The 18,901-nt window shown below is 49.5% G+C and overlaps 1 protein-coding gene across 3 annotated transcripts in view; it reads left to right on the forward strand.

Moving 5' to 3' along the window:
- Nucleotides 1-18,901, forward strand: part of PYROXD1 (pyridine nucleotide-disulphide oxidoreductase domain 1) — a 231,172-nt gene that overhangs the window by 56,856 nt on the left and 155,415 nt on the right. For all 3 annotated transcript variants that reach the window (XM_085652720.1, XM_085652719.1, XM_085652718.1), the window contains exon 6: nt 11,416-11,576. In XM_085652720.1, coding sequence (XP_085508846.1) covers nt 11,416-11,576 — 161 coding nt within the window. The remainder of the gene's footprint in view (nt 1-11,415; nt 11,577-18,901) is intronic.

Genomic DNA, 18,901 nt, shown 5'->3' on the forward strand with positions numbered 1-18,901 from the left:
CGGCACTCGGCATACCACATGGGGCTCACGGAGACTCTCACGAAGATTGTGACATACTGGTATTACACCCCGGACCGCTTACATGCGATGGACCACTCTCGGGAGGCGACATGTTGGAGGGGTTGTTGTCAAGTGGGTAGTCTAACGCACGTACTGTGGTACTGCACACATCTCCAATCTTACAGGAAGCAGGTGTTGGATTAAGTGGACAATCACTTCGAGACAGAGATACCGCGTTTCCCAGCTTATGTAATTTTAGGTCTACCCAACCCTCTGACCTATCCATTGCGTTCACGCAGAGGCAGGCTGATGGCCATCGCGCTGGGGTCTGCTATACAAAACATACTTACGCACTGGCGTACACCCCAATTACCGACCTTCACGGGATGGCTACACTGTTTGTGGTATGTCTTAGGTATGGAAAAGTTAGCACTAACCATGGCAGGGGAAGGGGATAGATATGGGGAGTTATGGAAGCCCTTTTTGTCGCTCTTAGCCTCTGAATTTAGGGAAGTCACGTGTCCCCGATATCTGATACTGTTACGTATCGCAGAGACTCCGGAGGGAGATGGGCATTAAAATTTGGCGGGGCCTCAGGGAAGACACAGAGCCAGGGAGGGGGGGGGGGGGATGGAGTTCGGGGGATTGGAAGGGGTCGTTTTTTTGGAGGGGCTTTTTATTTGGGGGGGGGATTGGAAGGGGTCGTTTTTTTGAAGGGGCTTTTTATTTGGGGGGGGTGTTTACATTGGATAGTTGTGTTTGATTAAATGATTATTCAGCTAAGCACACTTAGACTATAAGAAGCATGACAATGACTCAGATGGTAGTTATATCATAGCAATGTGTACTTGCGTCTCAATGCATGTCCTTTTGGCTGATATTCAATAAAAACATTTAAACCATAAAGTCATATCTTGAACTGTGTATGTTGGATTTTTGTTGTTTTAGTCTTGTTTGGTTTAAAGATTGGTTATTTTTCTAAACTGGTGTGGTGTTCATTTGTAGTGTTTTCACTATATTACTAAGTGTTATGTACAAATGATTTACATATTACCTCTGAGATAAGCATGACTGCCTGTCCAATGGGGGGAACAGGGGTTAGCTTGCGTGTGTAACTCCCTTACCATGACTAGAAGGAAGGGTCCCTACTTGGATAGTATGTGAGCCACTGCCAACTAGAAACCCCCATTTCTAACAACTATTTAATCTGGTCTGGATCTCAGTGAGTAGTCCTCTCTTGAGGATGTTGTAGAAGAATGCGATCTGGGGATCCATGTCGGTCCAGGGCTGACCTGTATCCTGCCCCCATCTTTCTCTCATTCTGTTTAAGAATTCAGTCACGGTCTCCCAGGCTGCATGCTTTCTGCCATCAGTTCCCCTACGTGTGGGCGGTTGGTGAATACCTCCCTTAGGGCCGCCCAGATCTGGTGTCTGAATTAGTTAAATGCAGCCCCAATATGCTCGGTGTTGATAAGCGTGACTGTGGTGATGCAGGCTTGGGAGAACACCATGTCCGTCTGCTCCCCAATGAGGCCGCAGATAACACCTGAAGCTAAATTCATACCCATGGTGTTCTTTTCAAAACATGAGATCCATTTCCCTTCCTCGTCCATCAATGAGGGTAGTTTATTCCTGAGCCCTTGTTTGTCCATATGTGCCCAAGGCATGTAGATGGTTCCTGCTGCACCTTTCTGCAGTAGCAGGCAAATCCTGGCTCGGGCAGCTCTGTTGGTTTCTCCCCGACTTAGCGCTCCCATCATCTCAAGCAGTCCTGCATGTAGGGGTAATTCCATTTTGGATTTCCCCCTCCAAGCCGAATGCAGTCCTCTGCAATGGCCATGTCTTCAGGATCGAAGGATCTCTCCTCTGGCCACAGACTATCATACTGGTGGCCCTTCCTTTTGGTCCAGCAGGCTAGCAGATGACAGAAAGGTCATGCAAAGGCCTCACCCTTTTCTCTGGATACCATTTCTCTAGGGGTTTGTCTCTCTGACCAGCTAATTTTGGAGGGAGTGGAAGACGTCCTCGTTGTCGCCCTCCTTGTGCATGCGTAAAAGGGCCATGCTGCTCCTTGTGTGTCTCAATTATGTCCCTATCAGGCTTTCCTGACAATAAATTATTCAGGGATTTGTGAAGCATGCTACTCACCCGTGGTGGTCTCATGGCGCCGGGGAGTGGAGGGGTCGTGCAGCTCCCAATCAGCTGAAGCGCCAGGTCTTGAGGCTCTTTTCTAAAGGTGTGCAGAGTGGGGGAACGTCTTATTTTGATCGAGAGCTTGTTCCAGGTCTTTGCCGCGATGTGGGTGAAGGCTCTTCCACCCGCTCTGGCTCTGCGGATGCGCAGGGTGTCGGCGAGGTGAGCGGAGGTCTCTCTTGGGTATGTGGAAGTAGACTCTTTCGTTGAGGTATTGGGGTCCGGTGTTGTAGAGGGATTTGTAGGCGTGAGCGAGCAGCTTGAAGGTTACTCTCTTCTCGACGTGGAGCCAGGTGAGGTCTCGAAGGTGCTGGATGATGTGTTCATGTACTGGGATGCCGAGGACGAGTCTGGCCGCGGTGTTCTGGAGTTGCAGAGCGGGGATTTTTTGATTCCGGTGCAGAGGGCGTTTCCGTAGTCCAGTCTGCTTGTTATGAGTGCATGGATGACTGTATTTCTGGATTCGGTGATATCCATTTGAAGGTCTTGCGAAGGCTGCACAGGGTGTTGAAGCACGTGGAGGAGACGGCGTTGATCTGTCGGGTCAAAAAGGGACTCTTGCGTCTAGTCAGGGTAAGGGGGTACACTCCTAAAATAACCCCTACTTCACCCCCTTGGTAGCTTGGCACGAGCAGGCAGGCTTATCTCGGCGGCAGTGTGTAAAGCATTTGTGAACACATACAGTAATACAGTGACAACACTACAGATGGACACCACACAGGTTGTATTATAAAAATAAGTATTTTTATATAGACTTAACAACAAAAATCCACGATACTGTACTCAAAAATAGACTTTAATATGGTAGGAAATAGCTCAGTTCTCTTAAGATTGTAAATGCGACACTTTACTCTCAAAGTACCTTGGATGCGTAACGCAAAGCAAACAAAAGGGTCACAGGGAAGGCGATGCGTCTGTTCCATACACTCAGGGGAGTGAATGCGTCGGGGTTACTTACTGCTGCGCATGGGAGTAATACTCGCTTCCTTACTGTGTGTGGAGGTGATGCGTCTGTTTCTTACTGCTCTGCGATACAATGCGACAAAATGGCATCTTGGTTACGATGCAACAACGTTAATGTGATACGTGCACGCCCAATGGCCGGCGACTCAATGATCTTCTGAGCCGCGACAGGCCCTGTGACACGCTTCTCCTGTGATGCGACAGTGACCTCTGCGGTGACGGCACTCTTCTCCGGTGATGCGACATGCTTCTGTGATGCGATGGCGGCAGGGGCGGCATGCTTCCTTGGCAATGCGACGGCAACTTCTGCGGCGGCGACCAGCTTCTCATCGTTGAGTCACGCTTCCAGCTCCCAGCGACACTCAGTCTCTCAGAAGGCCCAGCACAACAGCAGGCACTTCAATTCCCAGCAAGGGAATTCAGCGGGGCGCTGGTTGGTGAAGTCTTGTATACCTGAGACTTCAGGCAGTAGGCAAGCTCAAAGTTCAAGCCCTTGGAGATTCTTTTTCAAGTTGATGAAAAGAACACTCAGTCCTTTTCTCCTTTCTTTGGCAATGAAGCAACCACTGCAGGCTAACCCCCAAACACACAGCACAGGGTAGTCTCCTCCTTCAGCTTCCTAGTTCTTCTCCTCAGCAAAGGTTCGTCTTGATTCCCAGAAGTGATCTAAAATTTTGGGGTCTGGGTCCCCCTTTTTATACACACAACTCCTTTGTCTCTGAAGGCAGATAGTGTCTGTACCTAGTCCAAACCAGTTCTGGGTGCATTCTGCCAGTGTACACCTCCTTCCTTTGTCAGTGTGGGCCAGGGTCCTCAGACACACCACAGGAGGTGGAGCCAGCATTGTGGAAGGCAGGCACAGTCCTATTCAGGCCCAGGTGCTACTCCTCCCACCACTCCTCATGCAGATAGGTCAATTCAGCCTTGTGCTGACTCACCCTGTCTCCTGGAGCCCCCAAGCCCCTGTCACTCAGAAACCAGACATGGAATACACAACCTAGCAGAGGCAGACTTGGATAGTTAGGCAAGAAAATACCTACTTTCTAAAAGTGGTATTTTCAAACACAGAATGTTAAAACCAACTTCACTAAAAGATGTATTTTATCATTCTGAGCTAAGGCATACTAAATTCATTTTTTCTACCATGTTCCCTGTGTCAGTTATGGTTATAAGGTGTTATAATCAAACTACCCATTCTGGCCTATGGGAGCAGATAGCCTTGCAATAGTGAAAAACAAGAATGGCTGTAAGTCACTATTAGGACAAGCCACACACATTAGGGCATGCCCTACCTTTTACCTACAATGCACCCTGCCCTTGGGCCTACCTTAGGAGTGTCTGATATGTGGAAAAGGGAAGGTTTGGGGATGGGCAAGAGGGTGCACTTGCCAAGTCAACATGGCAGTACCAGACTGCACACAGGCTGTGAGAAACTTTACAAGCTGCTCCGGTGGGTGACCCCATCAGTGCTGCAAGCCCACCAGCAGCATTTGATTTACAAGCCCATGGCACACGCAGTGCACTGTACTAGGGTCTGACAAGTAAACCAAATAAGTCAATCATGGAGTCACTAATCCATACATCAATTTAACATAGGGAGCACTTGCACTGTGGCACTGAATAGCAGTGGCACAGTGCCCAAAGCAGCTAAAACCAGCAAAAAGCATAAGAGGCAGCAGCAAAAAATGGAAGGGAGACCCATGCCAATATTGCCAGGTCTAACAAGTGCGCGGGTGACAGTCTTTTTGGATTCGGTGGTATCCACTTGAAGGTCTTGCAAAGGATGCACAGGGTGTTGAAGCACGTGGATGATACGGCGTTGATCTGTCGGTTCATGGTCTGTCTTCTCCGAGTTGAGCTTTAGACTGCTGCTGCTCATCCAGGATGCTACGTCTTTCATTCCTTCCTGGAAGCGGAGTCTCGTGGCATGGGAATCCTTTGTGAGGGAGATGATGAGCCGGGTGTCATCAGCGTAGGAGACTATGCTGAGTCCATGCAGTCTGAGGATGGCGGCGAGGGGGGCCATGTAGATGTTGAAGAGCATGGGGCTGAGCGATGATCCTTTGGGTACTCCGCAGTAAATCTCTGTGAGTTCGGAGAGGAAAGGCGGGAGTCTGATTCTTTGGGTTCAGACAATGAGGAAAGAGCTGATCCAGTCGAGGGTGGCTCTCTGTCTGCTGGCATTGTGGTGTCTGGCGGTGAGAGTGCTGTGGGAGACTGTGTCGGTGAGGAGGGCAGCCTTAGTGCTGTGGTTGCTGTGGAATCTGGATTTGTAAGGGTCGAGGATGGAGTTGTCTTCGATGAAGTTAGTTTGCTGGTTGTTGACTATTTTCTTGGTGACTTTAGCTGCGAAGGGGAGGAGGTAGATGGGTATGTTGCTTTTGAGGTCTGTCTGGTCTGCAGAAGGCTTCTTGAGGAGAGGCTTGACTTCTGTGCATTTTCAGTCGAGAATGTGTCCGATTCGAAGGTGGCATTGATGGTGAGTCATAGCGACTACTTATTTCCTGGTCAGCACCTCTCCTACAACGGCGACCACATAATGTATTTGTCTTGGTGAGGGACATTCCTCCCGGCTCATCTCTATGTGGGGCCCGAGGCCTAGCTCCTGCTCCCTCTGGGCCAGGGAGAGTTATCCACCCCCCCCCCCCCTTGCTGATCTTCCCAGTCAAGAGCTCGCTCTCTCCATCCTTAACTCTCGCCTCATCGCTAACTCCCACCTGAGTTGCTTCCTTCTCTCAGTGGTATATGCTGTTCTTCTAGGCAATGTATGGCCTCAACCTCTCTTCCTCATGCATCCTCCAAGCCATAGGCCTGCCTGGGTGGAGTGTAGCCCATTGCTCCCCCTTCAGAGTCGGACTTTACGGAACTGGCGCTCCTTTCTTCCCCTCCTCTGGTTGAACCACCTTCCAGTAGGGCCATAAACCTCCCTCTGACCTTCTGGCACCTGGTGGGGCATTCAGAAGTGCGTGTTCCCTGTTCGACTAGGACCTGATGGGTCACAGCTGATAGGTAGGGGGTTGAGCCCCAAGGAGGCTTGCCACCAGACTGAGCCAAGGTTGACTGTGCCTTGGCTGGTGGGACCTGTGATCCTCTTCCTCAACTTGTGGCATGCTGCTCCGGGCAAGGTCCAGCAGCATCCTCGACCGGTATATGGGTGTAATCCAGCGCAGCAGCGACTGGGATGGCTGTCATCAGCGAGAGCACATCCCTGCCGGTGTATGGTGGGGTAGGTGCAGATGCCTTACTTACAGACTCTGGGACAGTCTTATAGGCTGGGGCAACCTGGAAGATGGCCCACAGTTCTAGAATAGCCTCCTGCTTAGCCTTCTTATGTCCAGTATACCTGGTCTGTATGTGAGTCTTTGTATGGTCTATGGTTTTCGAGTCGGACGTTCCTCCCTTAGGCCAGGGAAATGCATGGGCTTTGGTAAGAACATGCCACTCATGGCAGTGTTTCCCTAGTTTCCTTACCAGGGAGGGGAACCTCGCTTGCATGTGACTTAGTGGAGTGTCCATGATAAACTAGGGAACTTGTTTTAAGGATTTTGTAAATTTGGATTGTTTCAAGATTCTTTAAATAATTACAAATTCTACTTTTCTTTTGGGGAACACGGGGTGGTACTGGAAAAATCAACTGGTTACGAGCTCTAATATAAATCAATACATTTGAAAAAGGACATTTAACGCTAAACAAAAGATGAATGCAATGAAATAGTAACCACCTGAAACAGAACGTAATAGTTAGTTCAGAGCAGTACGAGTTGATTTGTAGAAATAAACTAGCAAAACTGATCTGGGAAAAATTGGTCATTATTTCATAAAGCAGAGACTTACTAACTTGACATAACATTTAAACATGCAGTACACTGCAAAATATGACAGCACCACAACATCAATAAATGCTCAAAAGAGAAGAAATCTAAAAGAGAAGAATCTTGGAAAGTCAGCTACAGTCTTCCACAGCACCTAGGTTTCCAGGATAGGTTCCAGGTCTCTCACCAACAAGGCTACCACAAGGTCTAGTGTAGTCCATGCCCAACTGCACAGTTAGTTCTCCCACATTAGATAAAGCCCTATTCCATCTCTTTGTGTAAATGGAGGCAGTACTAAAGGCCAACCAACTGACCTTTGGTGAGTGCCTTTAGATCTACAAGTGGATATCAGGATACACCTGCATCTTCTTTACAGGACGGTCAAATAAAATCTTCATCTTCTGAATCTTCACAAGGTCCAGTTCTGAAGAGCAGGTGGTTGGTTGCCATCCTCATCTTGTTCTTTAGTCAATGAGTTATGACATTCTGTGACCTAATCCCTGCAGAATTCCCATCAGCTAGTGTTGAATTGAAGAGGAGGCAATCCAATAAAATGTATAGTAGATTTAATGTGAGCAGCACAGCAACCAAGGAGATCTGATCAGTCGTATGAGCACAGTGCAACTGGCCACAGTACCTCACAGTATCCCCAAGGTTCCACAGGGAATAAGAATGTAATTCATAAGATGCCAGAGTGCAGGGACATTACATCAGTAAATTTAAACAAGCATAGCAAATGCAAATATAACAGCTAGCTATTGCACCTTTGCAGCATTTTCTGTTTGCCTGCCTTCAAATTATCCCAGGTGATTTATTAGAAAATGAAGGAGTCAGGCTGCACTGTCCATAGCTCCTATTCTTCTCCAAGATCCTGTGCTATGGAAATCAGGATCCTTGCCAGCTGGAAATTCAGAAACCGTTTTACCCTCTCTTGGAAGCAGAGACGAATGTCTGAGAGGAATCCCTGGTTCAAAGGCTTCTTCCTCATAATCCATTAGTGATATGTCCTTGTCAACATCCAAGACTCGCCGACTTTCACATTCCTAGATTATTGACCAGTGATCATTCTTTCCCAGTGATCCTTTTTCAGTAGCAGCCCTGTTAATTCATTTGCAGAGAACATCTTCACAATGTATCCATGCGTAATCACTGTCAAGAAGGCACCATGTAGGATCGAACTAATTACTACTAAAGCTGTCAGTCTCCACAGTGTATGATTTTATAAAGTCACCCTTTCAATATACTTGTCAGATATCTGGAACAAGAGCAGAGACAGGACTCGGCTAAACTGCCCGTCCCAGGCACAAAGGTAAAATAGTGTTGTTGCTGCCCAATTGAGATACCAGCCGCAGAAGTTGAAACAGCAGGCACATTAAGCATGCACGCTCGCTACTTGAATGCACAGCTCCTTGTTGTGAGGCACTTCACACGAGTCACAATTAATCAATCCATGCATCATTGAGTCTGTCCAGGCAGCCATCTGAGCTGCAGCTATATAACCAATATTACACTGACCGTCTGAATCAGCTGAGCCCAGCCTGCCGGTCCACCAGCTGAGGTGAACACAGCAGATGGTTACAGGATGAGGCTGTAAAATTAGGAATTATCAATATTAGGATCATGATTCACACAGACCTGTTCAGCCGCTGCCGCTACGAGTCCTGCAGCACGCACCAAAGGCAGTCAGATCCTTTTGTAATGATCATCTCATATGATCCTGACTCTATGACTGTGCAACCCGTCTCAATGGCCAGTGAACGCTGGTGTGCATGATCGATGAGGCACCAACATCAGTATTACGGCATGGTGGCAGTGGCAAACTAAAGAAACATAACTGCCAACCTCCCTGCCGCGCGCTCGGGGAGAGTACACTTCTAAATGGATACACCGTTTGTTGCAATCACATGATGCAACCATGTCACATGAATGCCGCCGCCGTTGGCCCTCAGTAGCTGGAATAGTCATGAATACTTATTGCTGCAGCAAGCGGAGCAGTGAGCCACTAGGTTGGTGCGACCCTTTCCTTACTTGGCATTCAAGAAAACTCTGCACACTTGAGAGTACAGTACTGCACTCACACACTCTACCAGAGCAGCACATGGTCCGCGCTGCTTGCGCATCATTAGTGTTTGGCCAGGGCAGAGTTTTCGGTCCCGCTTGTCTGTATGCCTCTGCACTGGCGGTGGTGTCAAGCAGGCGCTCTAAGTGCATGACGTTTCATTTTAGTTTGGTGATGCATACCACTGCACGAAAATGCTTTTGTATAACGCCTGATGTGGGGAACTTGGCAGGGCTATATGGTAAACGCAGTCATACTGTGCTGATACTTCTGTTGTTTCCACAAGCAGTATATGTGAAATAAGGCTGTGAGCTAGCCGTTAATTGCTCTTCACTTCTATCCATGACAAATAATTTGAGGATACGTAAGAACACAAAATACTGAATGTAGAATTGTAGACTGTGTGAGTGGTCCTTAGTGAAAATGTAAATATCATGCATGACGCACAAAGTTGAGCTATTAGACGGTGTTTATCATTTAATCATGCAATTGGTGTAGCTTTTAAGCATCTCTCCTATCTGTTTTAGGGCAAAGTACTGCTATAATTGCTTGCTTTGCAAAACAACTGTGCCTTCTTCACAAACATTTCTACACAGTGGTCTGAATCATTGTTATCATTCATTTATCCATCCATTTTCCCATAGATCCATCCATCAGCCGACACACACAGATCATTCTTTTAAAGAGCGACCTAGTCTAATTTGCAAATGATATGTCCATGTCTCGATGTAAATAGTGGGCACAAAAAAACAATGGACTGGAATGTGGCAATGCGTAGGTCCAGCGGCTAATATAAATTCAAAAATTCCACCCATCACTTTTTGCTTTTATACATTAGGTGATGGGTATGCCCAATCATGGGTCTAGCCTACTGTGCCATCAGACTCAAGCTATACCTCACTGATGATGCCTCATCAGGCTGAAATCACTGTTCCCATATTGCTGGCAGTGCACCTGGCCTGATAGCTTGGGCTGACTGTTCCATTTAGAGCAGAGCCAACTCTTATTTGCGTATGGTTGGTCTCTTCCTAAAATTAGTTACAAAAATTATGGACTAGAATATAGTCTGGAGTAATTTACCCGTGGCTTAATTTAATTCAAGTATTTATGTTAAAAAACAGAAATATCGAAACATTCTTACAGTATAACAAGTGTGATGTACCTTTCCTTTGTAACAGTGATAAACAACAAGACTGCTAATCATAGTCTGTAAGAAGCCTTGGCAAACTCTATTTTCCAACTTGGTATTCTATTAGAAGTCCCTAACAAGGCTAGTCTTATCCTAACTAGATGGCCAGCAAACTCTTCTGTATAGGGGTGTTCTTTAATATTTTTTGGATATTTCAAAGTTGACAATTGTAGCGTGGCTTTCTCGCATAGTAATCCGTTTTAAGGCAGGTAGCTTTATGAATATATTCTGTTGATTTTATTAAGTTTATGGATACCACACACATCGGGGTTTCCTTAAATAAACTAACTGCTGCAGCCCATCCCTGTTGAGTTTGTCATTTGAGTGGGAGCATGGATTTCTCGGGTCTTTGCTCATCTGAAAATGTGTGTTGTCTTGACGCATAGCTGCTTTGAATCTGGTCCTCCTCCTGTGGCTATCTGAATCGCGATGAGCATCCAGCTATGCTGAACTCCGTGTTTGTATGACCCCGATACTTCTCTTGCCATCTTCTTTTGGGTTCTGATAAATTGACATATTCCTGCTAGTTCCAAGTATGTCCTACCTTTAGAATTCTTAGTTATCCACATTATTCCACACACCAGGAGACTATACTGGATTTGCTATTGTTGCTGCACATGCCTGGGCATTCTCAGAAGCGTCCCGCGTTTAGCCTTGGCTCGTCAGAAATTTGGTTGTCCAAGTGAAAGCAGGTTTGCTTTTCTCCAATCATTTTCTATGCATGGCGATGGCACAGAAAACTGGTGTGTAGGCGCGTGGTGCACCAGCTCTTTTTTGGCATCGGTCCTATCTGTTGAGATTGTGTGATGGTGTTTCAGGAGACAAACAACAAACTATCCAGTGTAGTCTGAGAGAGGGCCTGAATTTCTCTCGTTCACATTCTTCTCTGCCCTCTTCTGACCTTTCCTTATTGTGGAGCAAAAAACATCTCTGATTTAGTCGCTTGTTCAGTGTGATCGACTCCTTTTATTCCACGATTCGCAGTGTTTATCCAGTTTACCTCCTGCTCATGTCTTTGTGGATTGACGCTTCAGTTGCCGCCTCCTCCTGGGCTCTGTTAAGCTCCAAAGGTTTGCCAACATAAGAAACTTCTATTTTTTGGACCTTTTTTTACTACATGCATGTTATATTTGATCAGTAAATGGTTATTTCCATTACATCAGAATCGTATCAGGTAATTGTCTTTTTTTTCTTTGTAGCTATGAAATTGAAGGGTGTGAAGTGATATGGGCCATAAAGGACAAAGCTATTGGCAATACCTTCTTTGATGCTGGGGCAGCTGAATTCCTTATTCCTCAGCTAAGGACGGAGAAGCCACAGGCTCCAAAGCCTTTGAAAAGAACCAAATATACAACTGAAGGTAATGCAGAGGATCCATTGTTCCTCTTTGTGTGCTTCTGATTAACTCCAATGTCTAATTGTTTTATATATAGTCACTTACTGCGAGAGGGAATCTTTGTTTCTTAACTGAATAAGCTTACAAACATGGTCCCCTCCTCGCAGTCTCCTTAGGCTGCCGAAAGGCTTTGAACTGCTGACAAGGGGGTCATGTCATGCCTCTTGGCCCACGCTGCCTGTCTGTATGGCCTTATATATAAATGTGTATACAGTCCTGTACAAGAGACTGAGGGGCCGATGTAGAGTTTGGCAAGGAGGGTACTGTCGCAAAGGCGACGGAGTACCCTCTCTGCCAAGCTGAAGCTCTGCCCGCCTGATTTACAGACCGGCACACCTTCACTATGTAGATAGCGGAGACAACTCCGTCTCAGCCACCTTCATACCGCTCTAATGTCCCGACAAAGTAAAGGCCATAAGGCCATTAGCGATTTGGCCATGTGTCCACTTGCCTGATTTACTGGACGGACAAATGGGCAGTTTATGCTTTGACTTATCGCCACCCAAAACATGTCCATAAATAAAAGTGAAAACTTTTCAATGACCCCCCCCCAATGTCGCGAAAGAATACTCCCATTGCTCTTAAAAAATATATATTTTCAATACAAAAATCCTGCTTTGTATTTTCTTTGTGGAATAAAAAATAAAAAAATGAAAATGTCCAGTGTGGCACCCTTATGTTGAAAGAGCCGCATGACACACTTTCAATGCATTTACAGAAACCGCAGTGGCGGCATAAATGCAAGAGATGTCTTCTGGGCATACAGACATCTCTAAATTCGGGTGGTGGAATCCCTTCGCTATGGACGGAGTGAAGGACTCCACCATGACAATGGTACTAACACCATCTGTCAAACTATAAATCAGCCCCTTAGTGTGTTACTTGTAGATTTCAAAGGGAAAAAGCATTTACAACGCAGACAGAACTATGCAGTGCCGTTACAAAGCAGGCACTACAACGAACGCACCGTTACGTTACACAAGTTGTTACAACGACTTGCTTTAGGGAACGCATTGTTGGATTTTAAATCCAACACCTTCCGTACTGTTGCACAGACTGAAATTGGAATAATAAAATATACTATTCCAAAGTCCAGTGCTTCATTAAGGCAAGTTGTAACTACTTGCGTTGTAATGGAACACTTGGTAACCACACGTTCGTTGTAATCCCGTGTTGTCAAGGCACGCGTTGTAAAGGCATGCGTGAATACGTCATGCATCCATTTCAACCCTAGAAACAGCAAATCTGTCTGTGTCATTGGCAGGATTAAATATGTTTTCAGGGTGAGATTGGAGACAGAACAAACCCATTTTTACTGATAATTTATGGGAATTGATTTCTCCACAGGGAAATAGTTTTGTGGGTGGGGAGTGTTGCATGTGCAAACGCTTATTTGCTTCACATTTCTGTTTGAGGAATTGTATATCCACAACGGTGTCTTCAGGCAGAAATGTGGCTTATTGGATTTCTAGAAGAGATCAATCTATATTTGCGCCAGCATACAAGTAACACTCTGGAAACGGATTTCCTACTTTCTCACAGTGTTCTTTGTGGATTTTGCCCTCAAAATCATTCAAGAACTTAAACCATGCAAACGGCTGGAGAGACTAGTGAAGGGTCTGCTATGCCCTATGCTTTGGAAACCAGGCCCTATATATTATAGGATAGCACTCCGACCCACAAACGGGTTCCAGAATCCGTGTTTTTGCATTGACCGCTGGCTGCAGTGAGCGAGGATGAGGAGGACGCCGGATTGCTACCTCGCGGCTCCCGCGGCTCTCGTCAATCCTGCCGCTCTTATACACACATTCTACCCACTGGGACCAGCTCTTTCCTTGACGAGCCCGGCAGGGAAGGAAAATCCCTGGGCATCATCACTGCGTTCATCACGCCAGCGATATGGAGACTGTATGCAGTGAAAGGGAAGTACTGTTTTAGCGAATATAAGGTCATGGGGTCTGATTGATAGTGCTGGGAGTGTCTCTTCACAACGGCAGCAAACAGGAAGAAACACTACGATTACAATACAATAATTAAAGAGAAAATCATCACGCTGATTGAATAACATTTAGAAGTATTTCATATTGCACAACGTGGTCTTTTGTGCCCTCCTGTGGTCAACAATGGTATACATTGAATACACAAAACTTCATTTAAAATAACCACTGAAAGCTCCAGTCTACCTGACGTGTTTTGCCTCTGTACTTCTGTGCGCTTCTCAAGACGCCAAGTTGTTGCCTTGCGACTTTTTAGCCCCACAGCCTCCTTGGCCCCGCAAAGAAACTTGCCTCTTTGCTCCTACACAGAGAACACCAACAAGTCGCCACTCGCCAACGGGCAGGGGTTAAGTGTGGCCAAGCGCGACCGAGTTTCGACCCTCCTACAGTGCTCCTGTCAGTTGGAAAAGAAGAAAGAAGAAAAGAGATGGCACTTGGGAAAGCAAAAGCTCGGAAAGCCCCAACAAATATAAAAAAGCCAGATAATAATGGATTAGGGGCAGAGAATATGGCTGAAACTCAGAAAGAAAGGGGGGAGGTGAAAGGTGATAAAGCAGTATCTTCTGGAAGTAAAAAACTTGTACAGAGAAACACTCAATCACTGAATTTAACTCCACAGTCAACTAAGATTGGGGGTGTAAAAGGAGGATCATCAGTCTCTAATTCAATTAAAGACTTTTTGGGGAAACATGTCAAAGGGAAGGATGTGACTGAAAAGGACTTGAGTGTTGTTGAGATTCATCCAACACCCGTAGAGCCGGTAGCCCTGGACTTGGACTCCACAAATCAAATCAATTTTAACATCTCTGGGGGGAGGAGCCTAGCGCGCAACCAAGATGGCCGCGTAGGTGCGAGGCTCCCGAGGACCTCCGTGACCTCCTACATAAATCCTGAAAATATCCTGTCCTAGATGAGGGGACTGTGTTGGTGAGCCCGAGCTGAGGTGTCACCCGTTTTCCGCTTCCAAATTGGACCTCGGACACCGGCGGGAGCACCGATTGAGGTTTGCGGCCTTCTCCACGCCGGCCCCCCGGATTGGAGTTGCGGGGCGATCCGGAGACAAAGTGATCAACAGCGGCGGGCAGGGCTGGGCGACTTGCGTACCCCGCACTTTCACTTTCGCTTTTGCACCCTCCTTGCTGCGTAGGCGAGGTTGGGGTGCGGGGCGGTGTGCGGTGGTGTCGCCTCGTTGGGGTGCCCTGCTGGCCCACCGGCTGTGATCCGTCCTGCGGACCTGTGGTTGCCCCCCCCCGGAGCCCGTGAACCGGTTTGTCGGCCCTTTCGAGGTGATTGGCACGATTTGGGGACTGAAACCATGTCCACAAAGCAAGATGGCGACCGGGCAAACGTGAAATCGACCCGCCGTGGTGCAGCCCATCAGTCCAACAGCATGGACCGCTACACCCTCCAGAGGGGATCTCCCGAGGTGCCGCGTAGGTCCCCTGAGGGCCCGACTGATGCTCCTGCTCTGCCCGCGGATCTGACCCTGCGAGATGTCATGGGCGCTATCGCCGAGATGAAGGCCTCGGTGGACCAGCGCTTTGACACACTGGCGCAAAAGATTGACTCGGTCCACGTGGATGTTGGCCTGGTGAGGGCCGATTTATCCAAAACCAATGACCGGGTCGATTCTTTGGCCCACACCACCTCGGGCCTCACAGCGGACGTGGCGGCCCTCCAAAAGGAGGTGCGCCGGCTTGGCCAGGCGAGCGCCCTGATGGATCGTCGACTGGAGGATTCCGAGGGTCGGGCCCGGAGGAACAATGTCCGCATTGTCGGGGTGCCGGAGGGACGTGAGGAGGCGGCGGCGGACCTGTTTGTGGAAGACCTGATTCTCACCCATCTCCAGCCCCGGGGGCTGAGTAAATTCTTTGCGGTGGAACGTGCCCACAGGGTCCCCGGAGGAAGACCTAAGGCCGGAGCCCCTCCGAGGCCTCTCATTGCCCGGATTTTCAACTTTCGGGACAGAGACGCTATCCTGCAGACTTCTAGGCAACAAGGACCGGTCAGACTGGACAATATGGACGTAAACTTCTATCCTGATTTCACCCCAGCGGTCCAGAAGCAGAGACTGAGCTTTCTCGGAGTCAAACGTCGTCTACGGGACCTGAACCTCAAGTATGCGATGCTTTTTCCAGCTAAGCTGCGGGTGGAGGTGGATGGCCGCACGCACTTTTTTGATCGTCCCGAGGCGGCCGGGGACTGGTTGGACTCCTTGCCCGGGGATCGGGGCCAGGGGGGTGGGGGGGGCGCGGTTGGAGGGGAGGGCTCGCCGGATCAGGACTGAGGGACTAATAGTAGGCCTCGCTCTGGACAGCACTGTCGTCACTTTTGACTGTTCGTTAATGTCCCCCTCCTGTGGAGGTGGTACGGGGTCTCTTGGGGGCTCTCCCTCCTCTTCTGGGGGACTAGTTAGTTTAATCATTCATGGGGCGACAGGCACACTGCACTTTGGGGGGGCTGTTTGGGCTCATGCAGGGGTGCAGGGAGGGGGGAGTTCTGTTGGGATGGGTGGGTTGGGGTGGGGTGTTGTTTGTTTTTACCGCAAGGCAAACCCTTTATTGTATTGGTGTTTTTAAGGTGCTCTCCGGGGGACGAATGATGGCTTCTGTATGTGATGGGGGGTAGGGACCTGACTGTATTGTCCTGGAACGTTAACGGACTGGGGGATAGGATTAAGCGAGGTGTGGTCCTGCAGTATTTGAAACGACTTTCGCCAGATGTGGTCTTTCTGCAGGAGACACACCTTATTGGTAATTCCTTTTGTGCCATGAATCGGCGTGGTTATCGCTTGGTGGCCCATTCGGGCTTCACATCGGGCTCCCGGGGGGTGGGCATCATGGTGAAGAACTCGCTCCCGTTGGAAATAGACGAGGTGCGCCATGATGAGAGGGGACGCTACACTGTCTTAGTGGGGAGAATGGAGGGTAAAGTAGTTGTCTTTGTATCAGTGTACGTCCCACCGGGGTTACAGTCTACGACTTTTGCAGACCTAGGGCGCCTCCTCCTTGACCTTCCGGGGGGGCTTCTGGTGGTTGGGGGGGACTTCAATGCGGTGGTTTCTGGGACCGTGGATCGTCACCCCCCTAGGGACCTCCCCCGGGCGCAGGCGTGGCTGTCCGGCTTCTTAGATACACTGGGATTGGTGGACTGCTGGCGCTTAAAACATCCCACGCAGCTGCAGTACACTTTCCACTCGGGTGCCCATGGTAGCCTCTCACGGCTTGATTATGTCCTTGTCCCTGCGGCCTATGTTGGGAGGGTAGGAGAGGTGCGCCATTTGGCGCGGGGTATTTCAGATCACTCCCCGCTCCTGTTGCACGTTGATGTCTTCCCGAGGGGGGAGGGCAGGGTAGCTCCAATCAATGCCTGGTACCTGCGTGACCCCACCATTCGCGCTGATTTGATTAAATCCTTGCAGCGGTATTTCGATGAGAATGTGGGGTCCGTCCCTTCGGCTATCTCCCTGTGGGAAGCCTTCAAGACAGTTCTTAGAGGGGAGGCCCTCTCCTTTATCTCCCATGCCCGGAGGCGCGAGCAGGAGGAGGTGACCCGGGTGGAGGCCGAAATCGCTGAATTGGAGGGTGATCTAGAGGGTGGGGTGACGGATGCTACACTACATGTCCTACACCTTAAGCAGGCGGCCTACAGGGCCCTCGTCACGGAGGCGGCCAGGGGCCTCTATAGAGAGCAACAGGGGCGACTGTATGATGTGGGTGATAAGGCTGGTAAACTGCTTGCATGGTTGGATAAAAAGGAGAGAGCGAGTCGTGTGGTCCCGCTGATTGAGAGGATGGATGGTGTGCGTGTCACCGAGCCAGAAGACATTGTCTCCTGTTTCGCGGATTATTTCCGCGAGGTGTATTCCCCGGTTTCTCCCTGCTCGGAGGAGGATTCCCATGCCCTGCTTAGGGATATCGCGCTGCCTTCCCTTTCGGTGGAGGACAGGGTGTTGTTAGATGCCGCTCCTACCTCCGACGAAATTGCCCTCGCCATACGCTCGGTCGCATCCGGCAAGGCCATGGGCCCGAACGGCATCCCTATCGAGTTGTATAAGCTGCGACCGGATGTACTGGCACCCCACCTCCGTGCGATGTTCCTGGCGGCCCACTCGCTGGGCTCCCTCCCGCCGGACCAACGTCTGGCTACAATCGTGGTGATCCACAAGGAAGGGAGACCTCGAGACCGGGTTACATCCTATCGGCCTATCTCGCTCTTGAATGCGGAGCCCAAAATCCTCGCCAAGGTGCTAGCCAACCGGCTGGTCGGCGTGGTGGGCGATCTGGTCCACCAAGACCAGTCCGGCTTTATTCCCCATCGCAACACGGCCCTTAATTTGCGGCGCTTGCACGGGGTGCTCGCGCGTGTCCCGTTTGTGCGGGAGCCGGCCATATTGGCGTCCTTAGACGCCACCATGGCGTTTGACACGCTCGAGTGGCCATACATCTGGGCTATGCTGGCGAAGTTTGGATTTGGCCCGGGGTTCATCAGCTGGGTCAAATTGTTGTATTCGGGCCCATTGGCGCAGGTGGTGGTGAATGGAAGAGTATCGGTCCCATTCGAGCTGGGACGGGGCACGCGACAGGGCTGTCCCTTGTCGCCGCTCCTGTTCGCGCTGGCCTTGGAACCCCTGGCGGAGTGGCTGCGGTGGCACCCTTCCATCCGTGGTCTCCGTTGGACCCCCGAGTATGAGGACCGCGTGTCCCTATACGCTGACGATATCCTTTTGTACCTAGCCTCCCCGCGTAAATCACTGATTGTCCTGGTTGATGTTTTGCGCTCATTCGGCCGCAACTCAGGCCTTGTCATCAACTGGGCTAAATCATGTGTGTATGTGCTTTCCGGTGAGGCTCCCGTCCTCCCGCGGGGCTGTCCGATCCAGATTGCCTCCCAGGGGTTTCGGTACCTGGGGGTTTATATTACTCTGGACCCGGAGGCCCGCTACGAGCGGAATTTGCTTCCCCCCCTCCAGCGCTTGAAGGAGGACGTCGCGCGCTGGCGGCGCTTGCCGCTTTCGCCGCTCGGCCGGGCGGCATTGTTTAAGATGATGTCGTTGCCACGCTTCCTGTACGCTCTCCAGAATACTATGGATTTAGTCCCGGCGCGCTACTTCCGTGAGGTGGAGAGTCTACAGCGCCGCCTGTTCTGGGACGGGAGGCCGCGTATTGCCCTGGCGAAGTTGACGCTCCCATGGTACGACGGGGGGATTGCCCTCCCGGATATTAAACGGTATTACTGGGCCTCCCAGCTAGCTGCAATTAATCATGGCCTTTACGGGCCCGCCTTAAACGC

Source organism: Triturus cristatus, chromosome 4_1, assembly GCF_964204655.1.
Source record: "Triturus cristatus chromosome 4_1, aTriCri1.1, whole genome shotgun sequence".
Classification (NCBI taxonomy): Eukaryota; Metazoa; Chordata; class Amphibia; order Caudata; family Salamandridae; genus Triturus; species Triturus cristatus.